Source organism: Orycteropus afer, unplaced genomic scaffold, assembly GCF_000298275.1.
Source record: "Orycteropus afer afer isolate SDZICR_OR568_19922 unplaced genomic scaffold, OryAfe1.0 scaffold00002, whole genome shotgun sequence".
Taxonomy (NCBI): Eukaryota; Metazoa; Chordata; class Mammalia; order Tubulidentata; family Orycteropodidae; genus Orycteropus; species Orycteropus afer.
The window spans coordinates 248,176-263,542 of record NW_006921589.1 but is presented as its reverse complement, the minus strand read 5'-3'; the positions used below and the strand labels follow the sequence as shown (position 1 = coordinate 263,542).

The following is a 15,367-nucleotide window of genomic DNA, read 5'->3' as shown; positions in this document are numbered from 1 at the left end:
AAAATGATGAATGCAGCTTGCCAGATAATGTTCTAAAAGTGTATTTTAGATGTAATTCTCAAATGACTCAAAACGACTCATCGTTTTATTTTATTACCATTAGAACTACACAATTTGACTCCTCCGCTTAGAGACTCCACACAGACAGCCAAGGAAGCCAATGACTATCTGACTGAGTGCAAATAGCACCTCCAGAATCCCGACAAGTAATAGACCTACAAATGCTGCGATGTGGATAGTCCTGTATTTGTTTTCTTTGGAATTGAAGTGCAGGCCGTGTTTAGTCCAGTCACTGGCCATGGTGCTACCAGTGGTGGAGTTACTGAGAGCAGAAGAAGGAACACAGGAGTCAGTCCAGAACCACTGCAGATCAAGCAGTTGTTCATGAAAGTCACTGAAAAACAGAAGAAATGGGGAAAAAATAAGATACTGAGGAATATCATGGACCATCAAAGGAATGCAGTATTGGGCCCAGAATATAACAAGTGTGGTGAAATAGGATGCGCTCTTGAAATACTGTGCCCAGAACGATAGCTAGTACCATGCTTCTGAGCTGGTGTCCAGATATACCAATAGTCGTAAAACTTACTCACTGTGCACTGAGGTCTGTGAGAGCCAGAACTCAGCAGGGCTGCCTTGGTTTCCCAGCTCTGACCAGTTTTTCGCCTTTGACAGGGTGCTGTCTTACCACCCTGGTGCTCTCTGTTAGTGGAAAAGATTTGTGTTGTCCTTCTCTGACAGGTTTCTGCCTTACACAGGTTCTGGCTTTTACAGCTTGACTATATACCATCACTCAACAAGCATTTCGGTAGTACCACCAGTGGTGGTGGATCCACATGCAGTAGTTTTTGCATGTTAACAGTGTTTGACTATCAGCAGTTTCATGTGGTTCAGCCTGTCTGTGCAGGTGCGTAAGGAGAAGATGGGCTGAAGGTAAGACAGGAGAGGACTTGCTCGTTGCAAGGAGCTCACGCCTTAGTGCAGAACCACAGTGTCGTGTTGCATCTGCTCCCAAACTGCATGTCTGATGACAGTTGCTAAGAGGGCAGTGGAAAATGGGGAACTTGTACCCCTAATGTATCTATCCCAAGGTAATTTATCCCTGGCTTACTACGGAGTAAGGGGCTACACGTTCTTTAAGAGTTTGCCCTGCTGGACACCAGCCTAGTGCACAACAGACTTTTTAGCACCTGGATTTTGAAGTGTGCAGTGAGCTTAGGATCCCCCTGTTGGAATGGTTTACTGGGCAGTTTATCTAGCCACCTGGGCTGGGAAGTCTTTGAAGGCTGGTATGTCAGAGGTGAACTGATCTCCTGGGATGTAGTGGGCCCTTGTGCACCGAGGACCGAATGTATGTAGCCACAATGGTTGAACTCTCAAATCTTATACTTCAGATCCATCAGCAAATGGCAATTTCCTTTGGTTTTGGTTATGAACCACTGTGCTGTGTACATTTTGAAGGTTTTTTTGTTTTAATGTAGCAAGGTGTTCTGGTTATCTACTGCCGTTCTGACAAGAATATACCACAAATGGGATGACCTTAACAAACAGTTTATTCTCTTGCAGTTTGGAGGCATTAAGTCCAAGTTCAAAGCCAGGCTCTAGGGGCTGGGTGAAAGCCCCTCAACCTTGGGGTCCGGCTCTGCCTCCTGCTCCTGGCCCACTGCAGCTAGAGGCGTTTCTTCATTCAGACAGCTGCTGGCTGCTGAAGCCCAAAGTTGACAAGTAAAAAGGCACAGTCCCAAAGTTACAAAACCACATGGCAGGCCATTAATTTAAGTCCATTTTAAGTCCCAGGATTGGCAGTGCATGGCAGGCTGCTAAACAATGACATGGCTACATGCAGGGTCCAAGCGTGCCATATGCTAGAGACCATTCCCAAAACTGCTGCTTATATACAGGAAGCAGACCACATACCCAAAGCAGCTAGGCAGTTGCTTGTGGTAGATCCCACCATGGAGCTGATTGCCAGTCTCATCATGGGGAATAACTACCACCAGCTTCCTAGCCATTCAACCAGGCCCAGCCAAGTTGATACACAAATGTAACCACCATACAAGGTAAGGGAAAATGGACAAAAGTTTAGTGTTTTTCCCGTGTAAGAAAATTCTGGTCATTTCCTAACTGAACAACCTATATATAGATCATTAATGAAATAGATTGTTCTTTTCTTCCAGTTTTACAAATGGTGCCCACAGTTGGACCCAGGCTCATCTTACCCATTGCTATTGAGTCAATTCCAACTCAGCAACCCTGTAGGGCAGAGTAGATTTCCAAGGCTGTAAATCTTTACCAGAGCAGACTGCCTCATTGTTCTCCCGCAGAGCGGTTGGGGGGTTCAAACCGCTAACCTTTTGATTAGCAGCTGAGAGCACTTATCCACTGCAACACCAGAGCTCCTTTAAGATTCATGTCATAAGATTGAAATAAACCATTAGCTATGGGAACCTTCCTGAAGTTATTCAGCCTGAAAGTGAACAAGAACATGGGGTGTGCAGCGCACAACTCTTGAGTATCGTTTGTTAACGCATGACGTAAAGTTCCATCTAGAGTGCCATGCCTGGGTATTTACAATGTGTCTGCATGGAATTATCTGGCTGGTTGGTTTCTTTAGAGCATACAGACAATGCTCTAGACCTATTTATTGAGTGTGTTTTTATCAATTTTTTTTTTAATTATAAAGGTAATATGTGCTCATGGTTGACAAATTTAATTAGTTCCAAAGTGTAGAAAGTAAATACTCCTTTCTCTTCCCCAGAGGATTCTCCATTATCATTCTCCAAGGATGAAAGTTAAGTTTCTGGTACATATTTCTGGAAAATGTTTATATACGTACACATAGATAGTAGAACCTGCAAAAGCCAGAACCTGTATAAGACAGAAACCTGTCAGAGAATGAGAACTCAAAGTATTTTCCACTAACAGCAATAGAAAAGTGGTAAGAGAGCACCCTGTCAAAGCCAAAAACCTTTACGACCCAGAAAAGCAAGGCAGTCATGTCAAGTCCAGCACAGGTTTTAGGGTACAGCTGTAGATTTTCAGAAGCCAGGTGTATGCCATCAGAGAGCAGCTGTTCCTTTTAGACAATACTGTATCTGAAGCATTCTGGTGGTACTGATTCGTCCATTTCTATATGAGATTGTGCATGCTGGAATTGTGTACTAAATGCCTAAGAGTCTATTTGTCCCAGAAGTCGTGCCAAAGGAAACAAGGCCAGGTGTGAGCACCACAGCGTTGTAACCCGGCTAGCTGCAGTGAACCGTAGGACAGTCCGTGAAAAGCAGGTTACTTACCTTAAGTTTTTGAATGAAAATTGGCAGTTGGTAGAGCTGTTGCCTTGAGGGTTACAGATGAGTGGCCCTTCCCAGAGAGCCTGGATGGATACCAATATGCAGTACACGGCACCAATGACTGTGATGACGTTCGTCAGTGATGAAAGAAACATCTGAAAAACAGTGGAACCGTTTGTGGACGTTCTTCTGATTTGCTTGTGGTCTTGTTAGTGTCAGGTGTTACACAGCGTGTTACACAACCACTGCCACTCCAGTCACCCTGCGGTCTTAGATCTTACGATCACAGTGTGGTTAGGTATGAATTAAAGGCGGCAGAACACAAAGAGTCTCTTGTTTGGTTAGACTCCACAAGAGTTGGGCTTGCTAATGTCTGAAAAATCTGAACCTCTGTATGTCCATTTCTGCTGACTGCTGAGATGAGATTTCTCCTCTAAATGCTGTGTACCTCCTGCCTCATGGAACCTGGACTGGGTCTTAGCTATCCACAGTTTGATGTCTGGTCTCTCAATTCTCAAATCTTTTGCCTGACTTGAACCTGATGCTGAGGGATCTGTGGCCAGCACCTCACTGTGAGTGGTCAGCAGTCCATGTTGGAGCAGTGTGATGGATCTGGATAGAAACCCACTTAATGGGCGGTGCTACACTCACAACAAGTCCTTTGCTTTGTGGGAGTGTTAATTTCTTCATTCTTCCATGAAACATTGTAATACTTCCTGCTTGAGAACTTGTAAAGAATGGAATAAGATGGCCTGTTTAAAAGTGTTCTGAGCTGAGTGACAGCTGCTCAATAAATGTCCACTTCCTTAGCTTATAACAGTTATAATTTTGTACATACAGGTACTGCTCTAAGGTATGGGGCAAATAGTTGGTCACCTCGGCCAACCTAAGGGTTGGTGGTTCAAACGTGGAAGAAAGGCCTGGCAATCGCTTCTATAAAAATTACAGCCAAGAAAACCCCATACATGCAGTGGGGTCACCATGAGTCAGAATCAACAACAATGGGTTTGGGTTGGTTTCTTTTTTTAGGTATTTTACTAAATGTTAAAAAAAATAACTATTCTCTTCTTTAATTGCATAGGGAGGGATAACAGTCTGACCCTGACAGACTGCCCTCTCATATGCCTCAGAGGACTGAGGGTACATTTTCCTCACATGCTTTATACAAAACTCCACAGAACTAACAAAATTTGAGAGTATTGTGAACAAGACAGCTCTGAGGGTGACTGACAAATCCTGCTTTGAAAGCCTTAGATTAGTGAAACTGAAGATGGAACTGACTGAAGACTAGCTCCAAAGCTAAATTTTTATGGGAATTAAAAAAAAAAAAAAAAACTTCCCACTTTGCCTATTATCACATGATGATCCCAGATGGCAATGCATTTCTCAGACCAGCTCTGCCTTCGGAGCCCTGCTGTGGCTCCGTGCATATGACGACCCGGGGACTTTGCTGAGACGCCAGTAACTGCACGCACTGCTCCGTACTCACCCCAGTTCTGTTGTTGCAGCATGCTCTTTTTCTTGCTGATAAGGCCATGGTTGTTGCTGGAATGGCCTGGAAATGACCAACAGGAGAAATGAGTGTCATTAGTGTTCATCAGATGACAGAGCAGTGACCTTGGCCTTCTTAGCACCAGTTCTGGGATATCAAGGCCCGGGAACAAAAAGGAAATTTGGCCATGTTCTTGACCCTGTGGACCTTGTCAACTCGGATTCAACCAGAAAAAGGGGTGTATGTGGGGGGGGTGGCATTCAAGGCAACAGGTGTAACCCCTCCCATGCACATTCTCGCTTAGCCTGGGTCCTCTTGAGAGGGACTTGGATTGAATGTGGATGAGGGTGGGGTTTTTTTTTTAATTATTTTTGAAGGAATATTTTTTAAAGAATTGGTTGCATCATCCAGTATTCACTTTTCTTTTTTTTAAGTTAATACAACCTGCAACCGCTAACTATATTTCTCAAGAATTGTATGAATTTGGCAAGTCTCCAGAAAAGAAACTGATGGTCATCTTTGCCTGGTGGTTGGCTGTCCCCACCCCTCTCTCATTTCCTTTCCTTCTCACTCCCTGGGTCACGGGCATCTTGCCAGCTCCCCAGGCTTACAGTTTGAGGACAGCTTTGGGATCAACCTTCTCCCTTCTGCCCCCGTGTCCGTGCTGTGAGGGAATCTCACTTGACACTAAGGCTCGGAAACCTCATCCATGCTGCGTTTCGTGTTAAGGGAAAAGCACACTGGAAAGCTGAGAAATGATGCCACATTCTCAGGGCTCGGGTTGACATTTTTACGAATATCTAGTCAGCAGCTGTGACTAAAAGATTCTTCCTGGAAGAAGTCTTGGTACCGTTACAGACTGAGATGTGAATGACTTCCCCCATGTGAGAAATTGTAGCCGGAGTGTTTGGGGGTTGGTTTTTGCCATGTCAGCCCAGCTCCCTCAAGTCTCTCTCCTTCCTTCTCTGTTTTCTGGTATTTCATTGAACTCTAACTACATGGCTCAGGCACTGCTGCTGTACGTGTTATAGGTCGTTTCAGCCTCATCACAATCCTGTGAGAATACTAAGTACTTAAGTCATGGTTCTCTTCCCTTACCATCATCCCATTTAACCAGCGAGAAAACGTAGAAACTTAGAAAATTTGTCTAAGAATATGGTAGGGTTGGGATTCAAAGCTGGGCAGCTGGGCACCAGAGCCAACTCTTAGCACTATCCACAGGAGCTCAGTTCTTACCATTCTCCTCTCTTCCCGCATAGTGTGTACTACCACCACCACCACCCTTGCTCAGGGCATTTGCTAACTCCTCCTTCCCTCGCTCTGTTTTCCAAGGTCCCAGCTGCCTTTGTTCTTTCAGACCAGGTTCAAGGTTTACTCCTTACAAGGCAGTTTTCCTAACAAACTTGACCTGCTCTGATACTGTTGTGACTCCCCATCACTGGTGGTGAGGACTTCATTATAGTTAAAGCTTTGCTTACGTATTCCTTCAGCACCAAGGTATTATGCTTCAGAGGTCTCGTCTACATATAGCAGCCCAGCCACTCCGGGGAACAGCTGGGAACCCGGATGAAAAGGAAAAGGACATTTTAGCCCCAAAAGAGATGTCAGGAGTTCATGAACTCAACCTCTTTTGTTACACCCAAAAGCTACACGACCTCATAAGCTTAAGGAGCCAAAATTTAGAACAGGCATTAGCAACCTACGGCCCACAGTCCAAATCCAGCCTCCACCTGTTTTTCTAAATAATGTTTTATTGGAACATAGCCATGCCCATTCGTTTCCTTATTGTCTCTGATTGTTTTCAGATAAAGAACAGTAGTAGAATTGATTAGTTACAAGAGACTGTCTGGCTCTCAAAGCCTAAGATACACGCTATTTGGCTCTTTGTAGAAAGTTTCCCAACCCCTGACTTACAAAATAAATCTTTAGAAGAAAGAGCAGCACTAAATCATAACAACTTAAACCATCCCATTTTTCTTATTCATGAAAGTCGGGCTTTGCTGACGATTAATTTATTTCAGAGATGCTAAATACTTTCATGGTTCTCTTCTCTTACAAAGGATTCTATAAAGTAACTATAATTTATAGTATATGAATTACTGAGGAGCTCTGGTGGCACAGTGGTTAAGGCAGTTGGCTGCTAACCAAAAGGTTAGAGTCATTAAACAAAATAAATAGTTCATGATTCTCTTCCCTTACAAAGGGTTCTATAAAGTAACAATAATGTATATGAATTACCGCCCATTTTTCTTCATGGCATATTAGTTCCTCTTTGCTACACAAGTAGGGGTTGGTTGGTTACTCTGTTTCAGCTGTTTCGCCCATGCAGAGCTTTGGGCATTGGCTGGGCTCTTTCTGGGAGTATATTAAAATGTGAAGCCATGGTGTGCTTTGACTGACTTAGAAATCTTCCAGATAAACTGCAGACATGATTAATCATGAGAACACTCTAAAATCCCTAAGAACATTTAAATACATAAGGGTTTTTATGAAATTAAAAGTCGTGCTAGTCATTTTTTTTTTTAAGAATATTGTTCCTTTGTCCTTACAGAAACCTCTGTTTTTATCCAAAGATTTAAAAGTAAGGTATCTGATTTTACAGGTGACTGCCTTCGCTGACTAAAACTCAGGGGCAGAATTCCGACTTTGCTAGTCCTTGAAACACTTCACCATGAAGGAAGTACACGAACCCATCATAGATACCAAAACAAAAACAAACTTTCTGCTATTGAGTCAATTCCAACTCATAGTGACCCCACTGGGTTTCCAAACCTGTAGGTTTTTACGGCGCACACTGCCTCATCTTCCCCCAAGCAGCTGGTGGGTTTGAACCACTGACCTTTTGGTTAGCAGCCAAATAAATGCCTTCACCAGGACACCAGAGCTCCTTCATCACAGATAATACTATTCTATTTTGCAAATGCCTGTTTTTCATAATACCTCTCTGATTTGCTTAACTTTGAGCCATTTGTTCTCTGTTAAGACTTGAATCATTTTGATGAATTGCCGTTACATAATAAATAAACTCAATGAATATACATGATTCAGATCAGACTTACAGTTAACTTCATGTAAAATGAAATGGCCTTTGTGCTTGTATTTGTTAGAGAAAGCACTTCGATTTTTTTTTTTTTTTTTTTTTAACACTTGGAAAAGCAATGTGTGGATTGATTTTTCCACTTACCAGGCAGATTAACGATAACATTTGTACTCTTAGTCATGGCTTCAAAAGATGAAAAGCTTTACCGTTGTTTTGGATAAGCCATAAAACCATAAAATGGGTGCATTTCCTGAAGTAATCAGTAATGAATCCCATAGTTTGTTTTCCTACAAAATCCCCTGTTTTGTAAGCAATGGTAACCTCAAAATGCTACAGCAAGAAATGCTGTAAACCAAGAACTATGACCAGAGTGATTTCTTGTTGATTAACGTTTCTGTGTATTTACAAGTATATTGAGAATTGATCCTACTCAGTATTCTGACAGATGTTGTAAAAGACACAATTCCCTTTTGGAAAATATACTCCTGTGCAGCTTATGTGTAGCCAGAGTTCACAAAAATGCACCTGTATTGGAGCCTTTCTGCCCACTGGTGAGCTTGTGGACCCCCTCTGGAGCTGGAGGCCCCATCTATAGAGGGTCCATTAGACTTCTCACAAGTTGTTTGATGTTCTTATAGCATTGCATGAGCTTGAGTAATAAAGGCTGGCATCAATACCTTTCATTAATATCTATTGAAGGTAATAAAGTAACTTTGGCCGTAGAACAAGGAAGTTCACATTCCCTGTGAAATTGTCACAGGCTTATATAACCTTCCTGTGCTTCAGTTTCCTGGTCACTGAGATTGATGGGTTGTATCGATCACTGCACGAAACAGGGGTGGAGGATTATGGTCCCCTTGCAGGTGGAAAACAGAACTTTGGAGTCAGATAAATCCAGACTTGGGGCTCACCCCTACTGTGCGATCTTGTTAACTTTCTTGTTAACTTTCCTAAGCCTCTTTTTTTTGTGCTAGTCTATAAAGTACATGTAAAGTAGAGGGTTTGTGGAACATGAGAAGACCCTCAGTGAGATGGATTGATACGGGGGCTGCAACGATGGACTCAAGTACAGCAAGGCTTGTGAAGACAGAGCAGGAGTGGGCAGTGTTTCCTTCTGCTGTGCACAGGGCCACTGGGTGGGAACCAACTCAATGGCACCTAACAACAGCAAAAGTGCAAGTGACAGTATCTGCTCAGCAAGACGATTGTAGAGATTAGGTGACAATGTACAGTCTGGTCCCAGTAGCTGGCCATAGACGTAAACCATAAGTGGAAGAGTTCTGCATACTGTCTGTCTGTCTGCTCTCTCCCCTGCTCCCCAGAAGATGCTTAAGAGGAGTATAGGGTGGCTCGTCATCATCTCAGGCTCCTTTGACATCTCATGGGCTAAGGGTAGAGTGTTGTGTTTTTTTAATCTGATGGGCTTTGTGGCAGAGCCAGTTCACATCTAAAGCTACATGAGATTCTTTTAGGAACTTCTAGGAACTTCATGGAAATGGCCCAGGAAGGTTGGACAATCTACTTGTTTAGTGATACCACCTCGGAAACCCAAGGAGGGGTCACTATGAGTCAGAATTGACTCAATGGCAGTGAGTTTGGGTTTTTTTGGTAAGTTACATTTAAGCAGCTGCTCCTGGCTTCTGGTCTAAGCAGGGGCAGAAAGGCTGTCCACACTCAAGTAGGGAGAAGTCATCCCCGAGGAAGAGAGTGGACACAGGGACTTAACACTTGGTCACAGTGCTGAGCAGCACACTTTCTCCCTGCTTGGAAGAGAACATTCAAGGCAATTTGAGGAAATAGCCCAGACCTTCTCAAAGCTTTCCTTTTAAGTAGCTCTTTCTACCTAAAGCAGGGTGGTCTTAAAGGAAAAGAAACCATCAACTTTTGGGGAATTGTTCCTGGATTTTTTTTTTTTTTTTTTGCTGCCAGAGTGGTTTCAAGCAAGGGACAATTTTTTATGTAAAGTTGAATATGTAATGGCCTCAGAGCATTTATATATATAACTCTGGAGATAAGACCAGCAACGATAACTGGTTATTATTAAGGACTAATGATGAAAGTGAAGAAATAGCCCTGGTGGTGTAGTGTTTTTTGGCATTTGGTTGTTAACCATAAGGTTAGTGGCTCGAATCCACTAGCTGCTCTGCAGAAGAAAGATGAGGCAGTCTGCTTCTGTTAAGGTGTACAGCCCTGGAAATCCAACGAAGGTTGCTATGAGTTGAATCAACTCAATAACAGTGAGTTTGGTTTGAGTGATAAAGGTAGAAAACTCTGTCCTGAAATTCTTTAAAAGTCATTTCCATGTTTCATCATCTCTAAAAACACTTTGATAATACCAGTCATTGTAACTAATCTGCACACACACATACCCAAAAAAAGTAATTTCTGTGGCATTAACCAGAACCCCTGACGTAGCACCAAGTGGTATAGCAAACAAAAGCTCTCCTTTTTACAACTGTGGGAATACAATCAGAATAAATGACTTGACTCCCAGAATATACTGGAGGTAGACTAACTCACTGCCATCGAGTCAGATCCAACTCATAGGGACCCCTCCTTGTTTTCACTGCGGAAGTAGATTGCCCAACCTTCCTTCCGAGGAATGGCTGCTGGGTTTGAACCGCCAGCCTTCTGGTTAGCAGTCAAATGCCTTAGGCACTATGGCATCAGAGCTCCTGCAGATAGACTAGGGCTGGGATATTCTGCCAGCTCTGAAATGCAACACAGGTGGGTCTGGGTGAGGTCTACTGCCTCAGAAGGTCTGGAAATCCAGCCATTGCAAGTTCCTCAGGTGATTGATGACCAGGTATTTTGGGAAGTTCTGTATGACACCACTGTCATACAGACTTCACTGGAGAGTAAACCTGTAATCATCAGACTATATAACAAGCACCATGGTGCTCTGAGCCAAAAGTCCCATAGATCAGAGAGTCAGGATTTCAAGGCCCGAATTGCTTAGCCCACCCCCGTTGGGTTGAGGCCCATGCCTCATTCATGCCTCACAATTTCCATCATCCGGGATATTCCTCATTCATGGGCATAGGAACGTTCCCTGTAAACATTCAGAGACCAGTATTGGGCATAGAAAGTTGAAGAGCAGTCCAACATGTGAAGAAATGTGATAGGTGATTATCCAACCAATTTTTACCAATTTGTTTTTTTTTGCTCAAACTCCCTAGTCTGTACTATGACCGTTTTTCACTGATGACCAATATAAATTAATAACATACCACTGCCCTTTACTGTATCCTAATCTAAGACATAGCTAACTGCAAGGCTGAAAATGGTCTTAGGAGTATGGCTGGTAAAATAGGTAGGCTCTTCTCCAAATCAAGCCAAATAAATTTTACTCACCATCAGCCCTGCTCCTATAATTCCCGGGAACCACCACTCAAAACAAGAGATGCGATTTTCAGAGAGTTCGTCCTCATCAGTGAAACTGACAATCAGAGGTATGGCATTGAGAACTACTCCTGAAAGAAGTAGAACCAGCAAGCTGAATGCATTGCAGGACGTCCATCCTTCACAGCAGGTCATGGCTACCCTTGGTTCTGTGGGAAACCCAGTCAAAGTGGCTGTGTGTCTGGGCACTGTCTTGCCTTTTATCCTGAGCCTTCTGGTTAAAGTTTAGCACTTATGAAAAATGAATTACGGAAAGCAGTTCAGAGTCCAGTAGGGCAGGACATTATTATGAGACTATTCCCGGGAACTAAGGATAATTTTATAATATGATGGAGGGGGATGAAAGGCAGGTGTATGGTTCTGATAAATAAATAAATTCACAGAAAATAGGCAGATGAAAATGAAAAAGCAAGGAGGTGCTTATGGACAAAAATACATATTTTACTAGCATGCCTTATTAAAAACAGAAATAAGAATACCCACATATTATAAACTACTTTTTTTCTGTTTTGTTCATATTATTACCAGTTACAGAAGTTCCTTAAAAGTCCGTGGATGGCACGAGTGGTTTGTGTTCATCTACTGACCAAAGGTTGGCAGTTCGAGTCCACCCAGTGGTGCTTTCAAAGAACCTCCTGGCAATGTATTTCCATTAAGGGTTACAGCCAAGAAGACCCTGCAGGGTGGTCCTCCACAGCAACCCATGAGGCCACCAGGAGTCGGGATCACCTTGATGGCAACAGGTTTTTTATGGAAGCTCCTCTCTGGTGAAATTACTCAACAAGATAAATGAACATATTTGAGATTGGGACAAAATATTTCCTCTGCTGCAAATGTTCTTGATTGATCAAAATACTAAGATTCAGTTTGAGGTGTTAGGATTCAGTAAACATTCAATAAAATGTTTTCAGTGTCATATTATTCCAGTCTTGTGTAGTGCCTAAGGCATTTGACTGCTAACCAGAAGGCTGGCAGTTCAAACCCACCAGCCACTCTTTGGAAGGAAGATCAGATAATCTACCCATAGTGATACTGCCTCAGAAACCCAAGGAGGGGTCGCTATGAGTCGGGGCCGACTCAACGGCACATAACAACAACAACAATCTATTTAGAGACAGCCCATCTAAGACTCATCTAAGACTCACTCTGGCCAGTGCTGCCATGCTGAAAGTGGTGAGGGATGGGAACCAGAATGAAAGCTAGGAATAGGAGAGAAGCAGGAAGGGAAGCTGTTGTGTCTCACCCTTTGACTCTGGAGCACTTGCTTGGACGTCAGTAGTACTTTACATTTCTGGAATGTGGTCCCATATTGTCTCTGTATTAATTTGTGAGATCTGCAAGAAATTGTTCTCCCAGGTGGGATTGGCTTGAAAATGAAAAAGTTCCCACTTATGCTAACCGGTCATATGGATCAACATATGGTAGTTACTGAGAGAACCAAACAGATCAAGACATCATCTTGATCCAGACGTCCACACTTACAGAGGTACTTCATGCTTCTGTCTAGATGTGACACACATCACCTTGGTTCCCATTCCATTGCCCAAATGAGTCAATGGATGAAGAAATACAAGCCAACATGTGTTAAGAAGAAGAAAATTGAATATTACGTAGTTCCCTGAGAGCTCTGGTGGCATAATGCCTCAGGCATTTGACTGGTAACCAGAAGGCTGGTGGCTCAAACCCACCAGCCACTCTTGGAAGGAAGGTTGGGCAATCTACTTCCATAGCAATACCGCCTCAGACACCCAAGGAGAGGGGTCGCTATGAGTCAGGTCCAAATCGACAGCAGAGTGTTTGGTTTTGGTTAATTAGATTATATAAATAGATTATGTATTTATTACTGAGTTAGTTGACTTAAGGGGAAGAGGTAGCTACTTCTTATTTCAGACTGTGGATGGGCTCTTCAATTTCAGCTTTGTTTGCTGTCTTTATTACATGTTGATTAAAGAACTGCTTAAACCGAAACCAAACCCACTGCCATCAAGTCAATTCTGACTCATATTGACCCTATAGGACAGAATGGAACTGCCCCAGGGTTTCCAAGGCTGTAATCTTTATAGAAACAGAAGGCCTTGTCTTTCTCCCATGTAACAGATGGTGGATTCAAACTGCTGACTTTTTGGTTGGCAAACAAACGCCTTAGCCACTGTGCTACCAAAAAAAACCAAACTCACTGCCTTTGAGTCAGATCCAACTCATAGCAACCCCTCCTTTTATTTCCAAGGTGGTATCACTGCAGAAGTAGATTGCCCAACCTTCCTTCTGAGGAATGGCTGGTGGATTTGAACCACCAGCCTTCTGGTTAGCAGTCAAATGCCTTAGCTGCTTCACTCACTTCCATCAAGTCCATTCCAAGCCATAGTGACCCTCATTGGGTTTCCAAGGTGGTAAATCTTTATAGAACTAGATTGCCCCATCTTCTTCCACAGAGCACATGGTGGGTTTCAACCACCAACTTGTGGTTTGCAGTCATATGTCCTAGGCACTGTGCCACCAGAGCTCCTTGGAGAACTGCTTAGGTACTGCTTTTTGGGTACTGGTTGGGTTCTACCTGACTGTGAGCTCTAGTCCTTGGAAGGAAGATTGGGCAATCTACTTCCGTAGAGATAACCGCCTCGGAAACTCAAAGAGGGGTCACTGTGAGTCGAATCAACTTGATGACAGTGAGTTTGTTTGTTTTTTGGTATGAAAATCAAGAGTTTCATTACCAGACTCTTAGAATGCTTTGTTAGTGCCTGTAAGATTGGGCAATGTACTTCCGTAGTGATACCACCTCGGAAACCCAAGGAGGGGGGGTCTCTATGAGTCAGATCCGACTCGATGGCAGTGAGTTTGGTTTGGTTTGGTTTTGGTAATAAAACTATTTCCACTTGGGTTTGTACTCCTTACGTATGTGGCCAAAAGTAAATACCTGAAGAATTGTGGGAAAATGTAGAAATAGAATCTGGAAGTTATGAGTGGAAAAGTATTTAAAGATAAGATGAAAAGAGAATCAGTTTACAACCAAAGGGAAGGTGTATGTCACTTTTGTACTACCTGCCTAGCCCACAGGCCTAGTTCTGTAAATACCCCCTCCCCCGCAATTTGCATGCGTGGCCCACCTGTATCTCATTTGTACTGTGGGACTTTGCTCCCCTGGCCATTACTGATTAGAACTTGGGTACATACAGTAACTAAGCTCTTCTGAACTCTCCCAAGAACTTGACCTTGAAATCAAGAGACACTAATTATTCTCTGATATGCATGAAATTCTGTGTTGTTGTTAGGTGTCGTCAAGTCAGCTCAGACCCAAGGCGACCCCATACACAACAGAACAAAACACTGCCCAGTCCTGTGCTACCCTCATAGTCCCTATTATACATGAGCCCATCATTGCAGCCACTGTGTCAGTCCATCTCATTGAGGGCCTTCTATATATACATAAAAATTATGTAAAAATATATACATAATATATATATACATATAAATTATATGTACATAAATATCTATATATGCATATATATATAAATTATGTAAAAATTATTTAAAATTTGAATATGTAAAAATTACCTGGGAATCTCTAAGACTCACCTGGGGATCTTGTTAAAATGTAGATTCTGACTCAGTATATCTGGGGGCAGAAATGCAGAATCCCAGCGGGGTTCCAACTGGTTTGAAGCCCTGCACTTGACACAAGATGATAAGAGGGGCCTTCTGGGTGCCAGTGTCATTCAGGGTCTAAACTAGAAGACTGCCAGCATGTCAGTTCCAAGTCACAGTGACCCTATAGGATAGAGTAGAGCTGCCTTACAGGGTGTCCAGGCTACAAATCTTTACGGAAGCAGACTGCTGCATCTTTCTCCAGTGGAGCTGTTGGTGAGTTTGAACTGATGACTTTTCGGTTAGAAGCCAAGTGCTTAGCCACTGCACCACAAGGGCTCCTTCTCCAAGAGTTTAGACATCTTAAACTCTTGTAGGCATACTAGGTTTTCATGGACTAATTTTCAGAAGTAGATCCCTAGACCCTTCCTCTTGGTCTGCCTTAGTCCAGGAAAAGCCACCAGATTGACTGAGGGGTGAAGTCTGCCACCCAAAGAGATGTCATGTGGGAAGTTGTGCGTATGAAGCTGGAAAGGCTGAAGGAGCAGGCTCTAGGCTGAC

At 43.1% G+C, this 15,367-nt stretch overlaps 1 protein-coding gene across 1 annotated transcript; it reads right to left on the bottom strand.

Moving 5' to 3' along the window:
• Positions 1-105: 105 nt before the first annotated feature.
• Positions 106-11,359, bottom strand: TM4SF20 (transmembrane 4 L six family member 20). Its single transcript, XM_007954781.1, has 4 exons — positions 11,177-11,359; positions 4,780-4,845; positions 3,294-3,445; positions 106-394 (listed from the first exon to the last, which is right to left on the bottom strand). The coding sequence occupies exons 1-4, from the start codon at positions 11,357-11,359 to the stop codon at positions 106-108; spliced, it is 690 nt and encodes a 229-aa protein (XP_007952972.1).
• Between the last annotated feature and the right edge of the window lie 4,008 nt (positions 11,360-15,367).

Excerpts from the sequence above, each read along its gene's own strand:
- TM4SF20 (XM_007954781.1), bottom strand. The coding sequence starts at position 11,359 with ATGACCTGCTGTGAAGGATGGACGTCCTGCAATGCATTCAGCTTGCTG. Across the intron at positions 4,846-11,176 it reads TTATAGGAGCAGGGCTGATG|GCCATTCCAGCAACAACCAT; the intron begins GTGAGTAAAATT and ends GGTCATTTCCAG. Across the intron at positions 395-3,293 it reads TTTTCATTCAAAAACTTAAG|TGACTTTCATGAACAACTGC; the intron begins GTAAGTAACCTG and ends TCTGTTTTTCAG.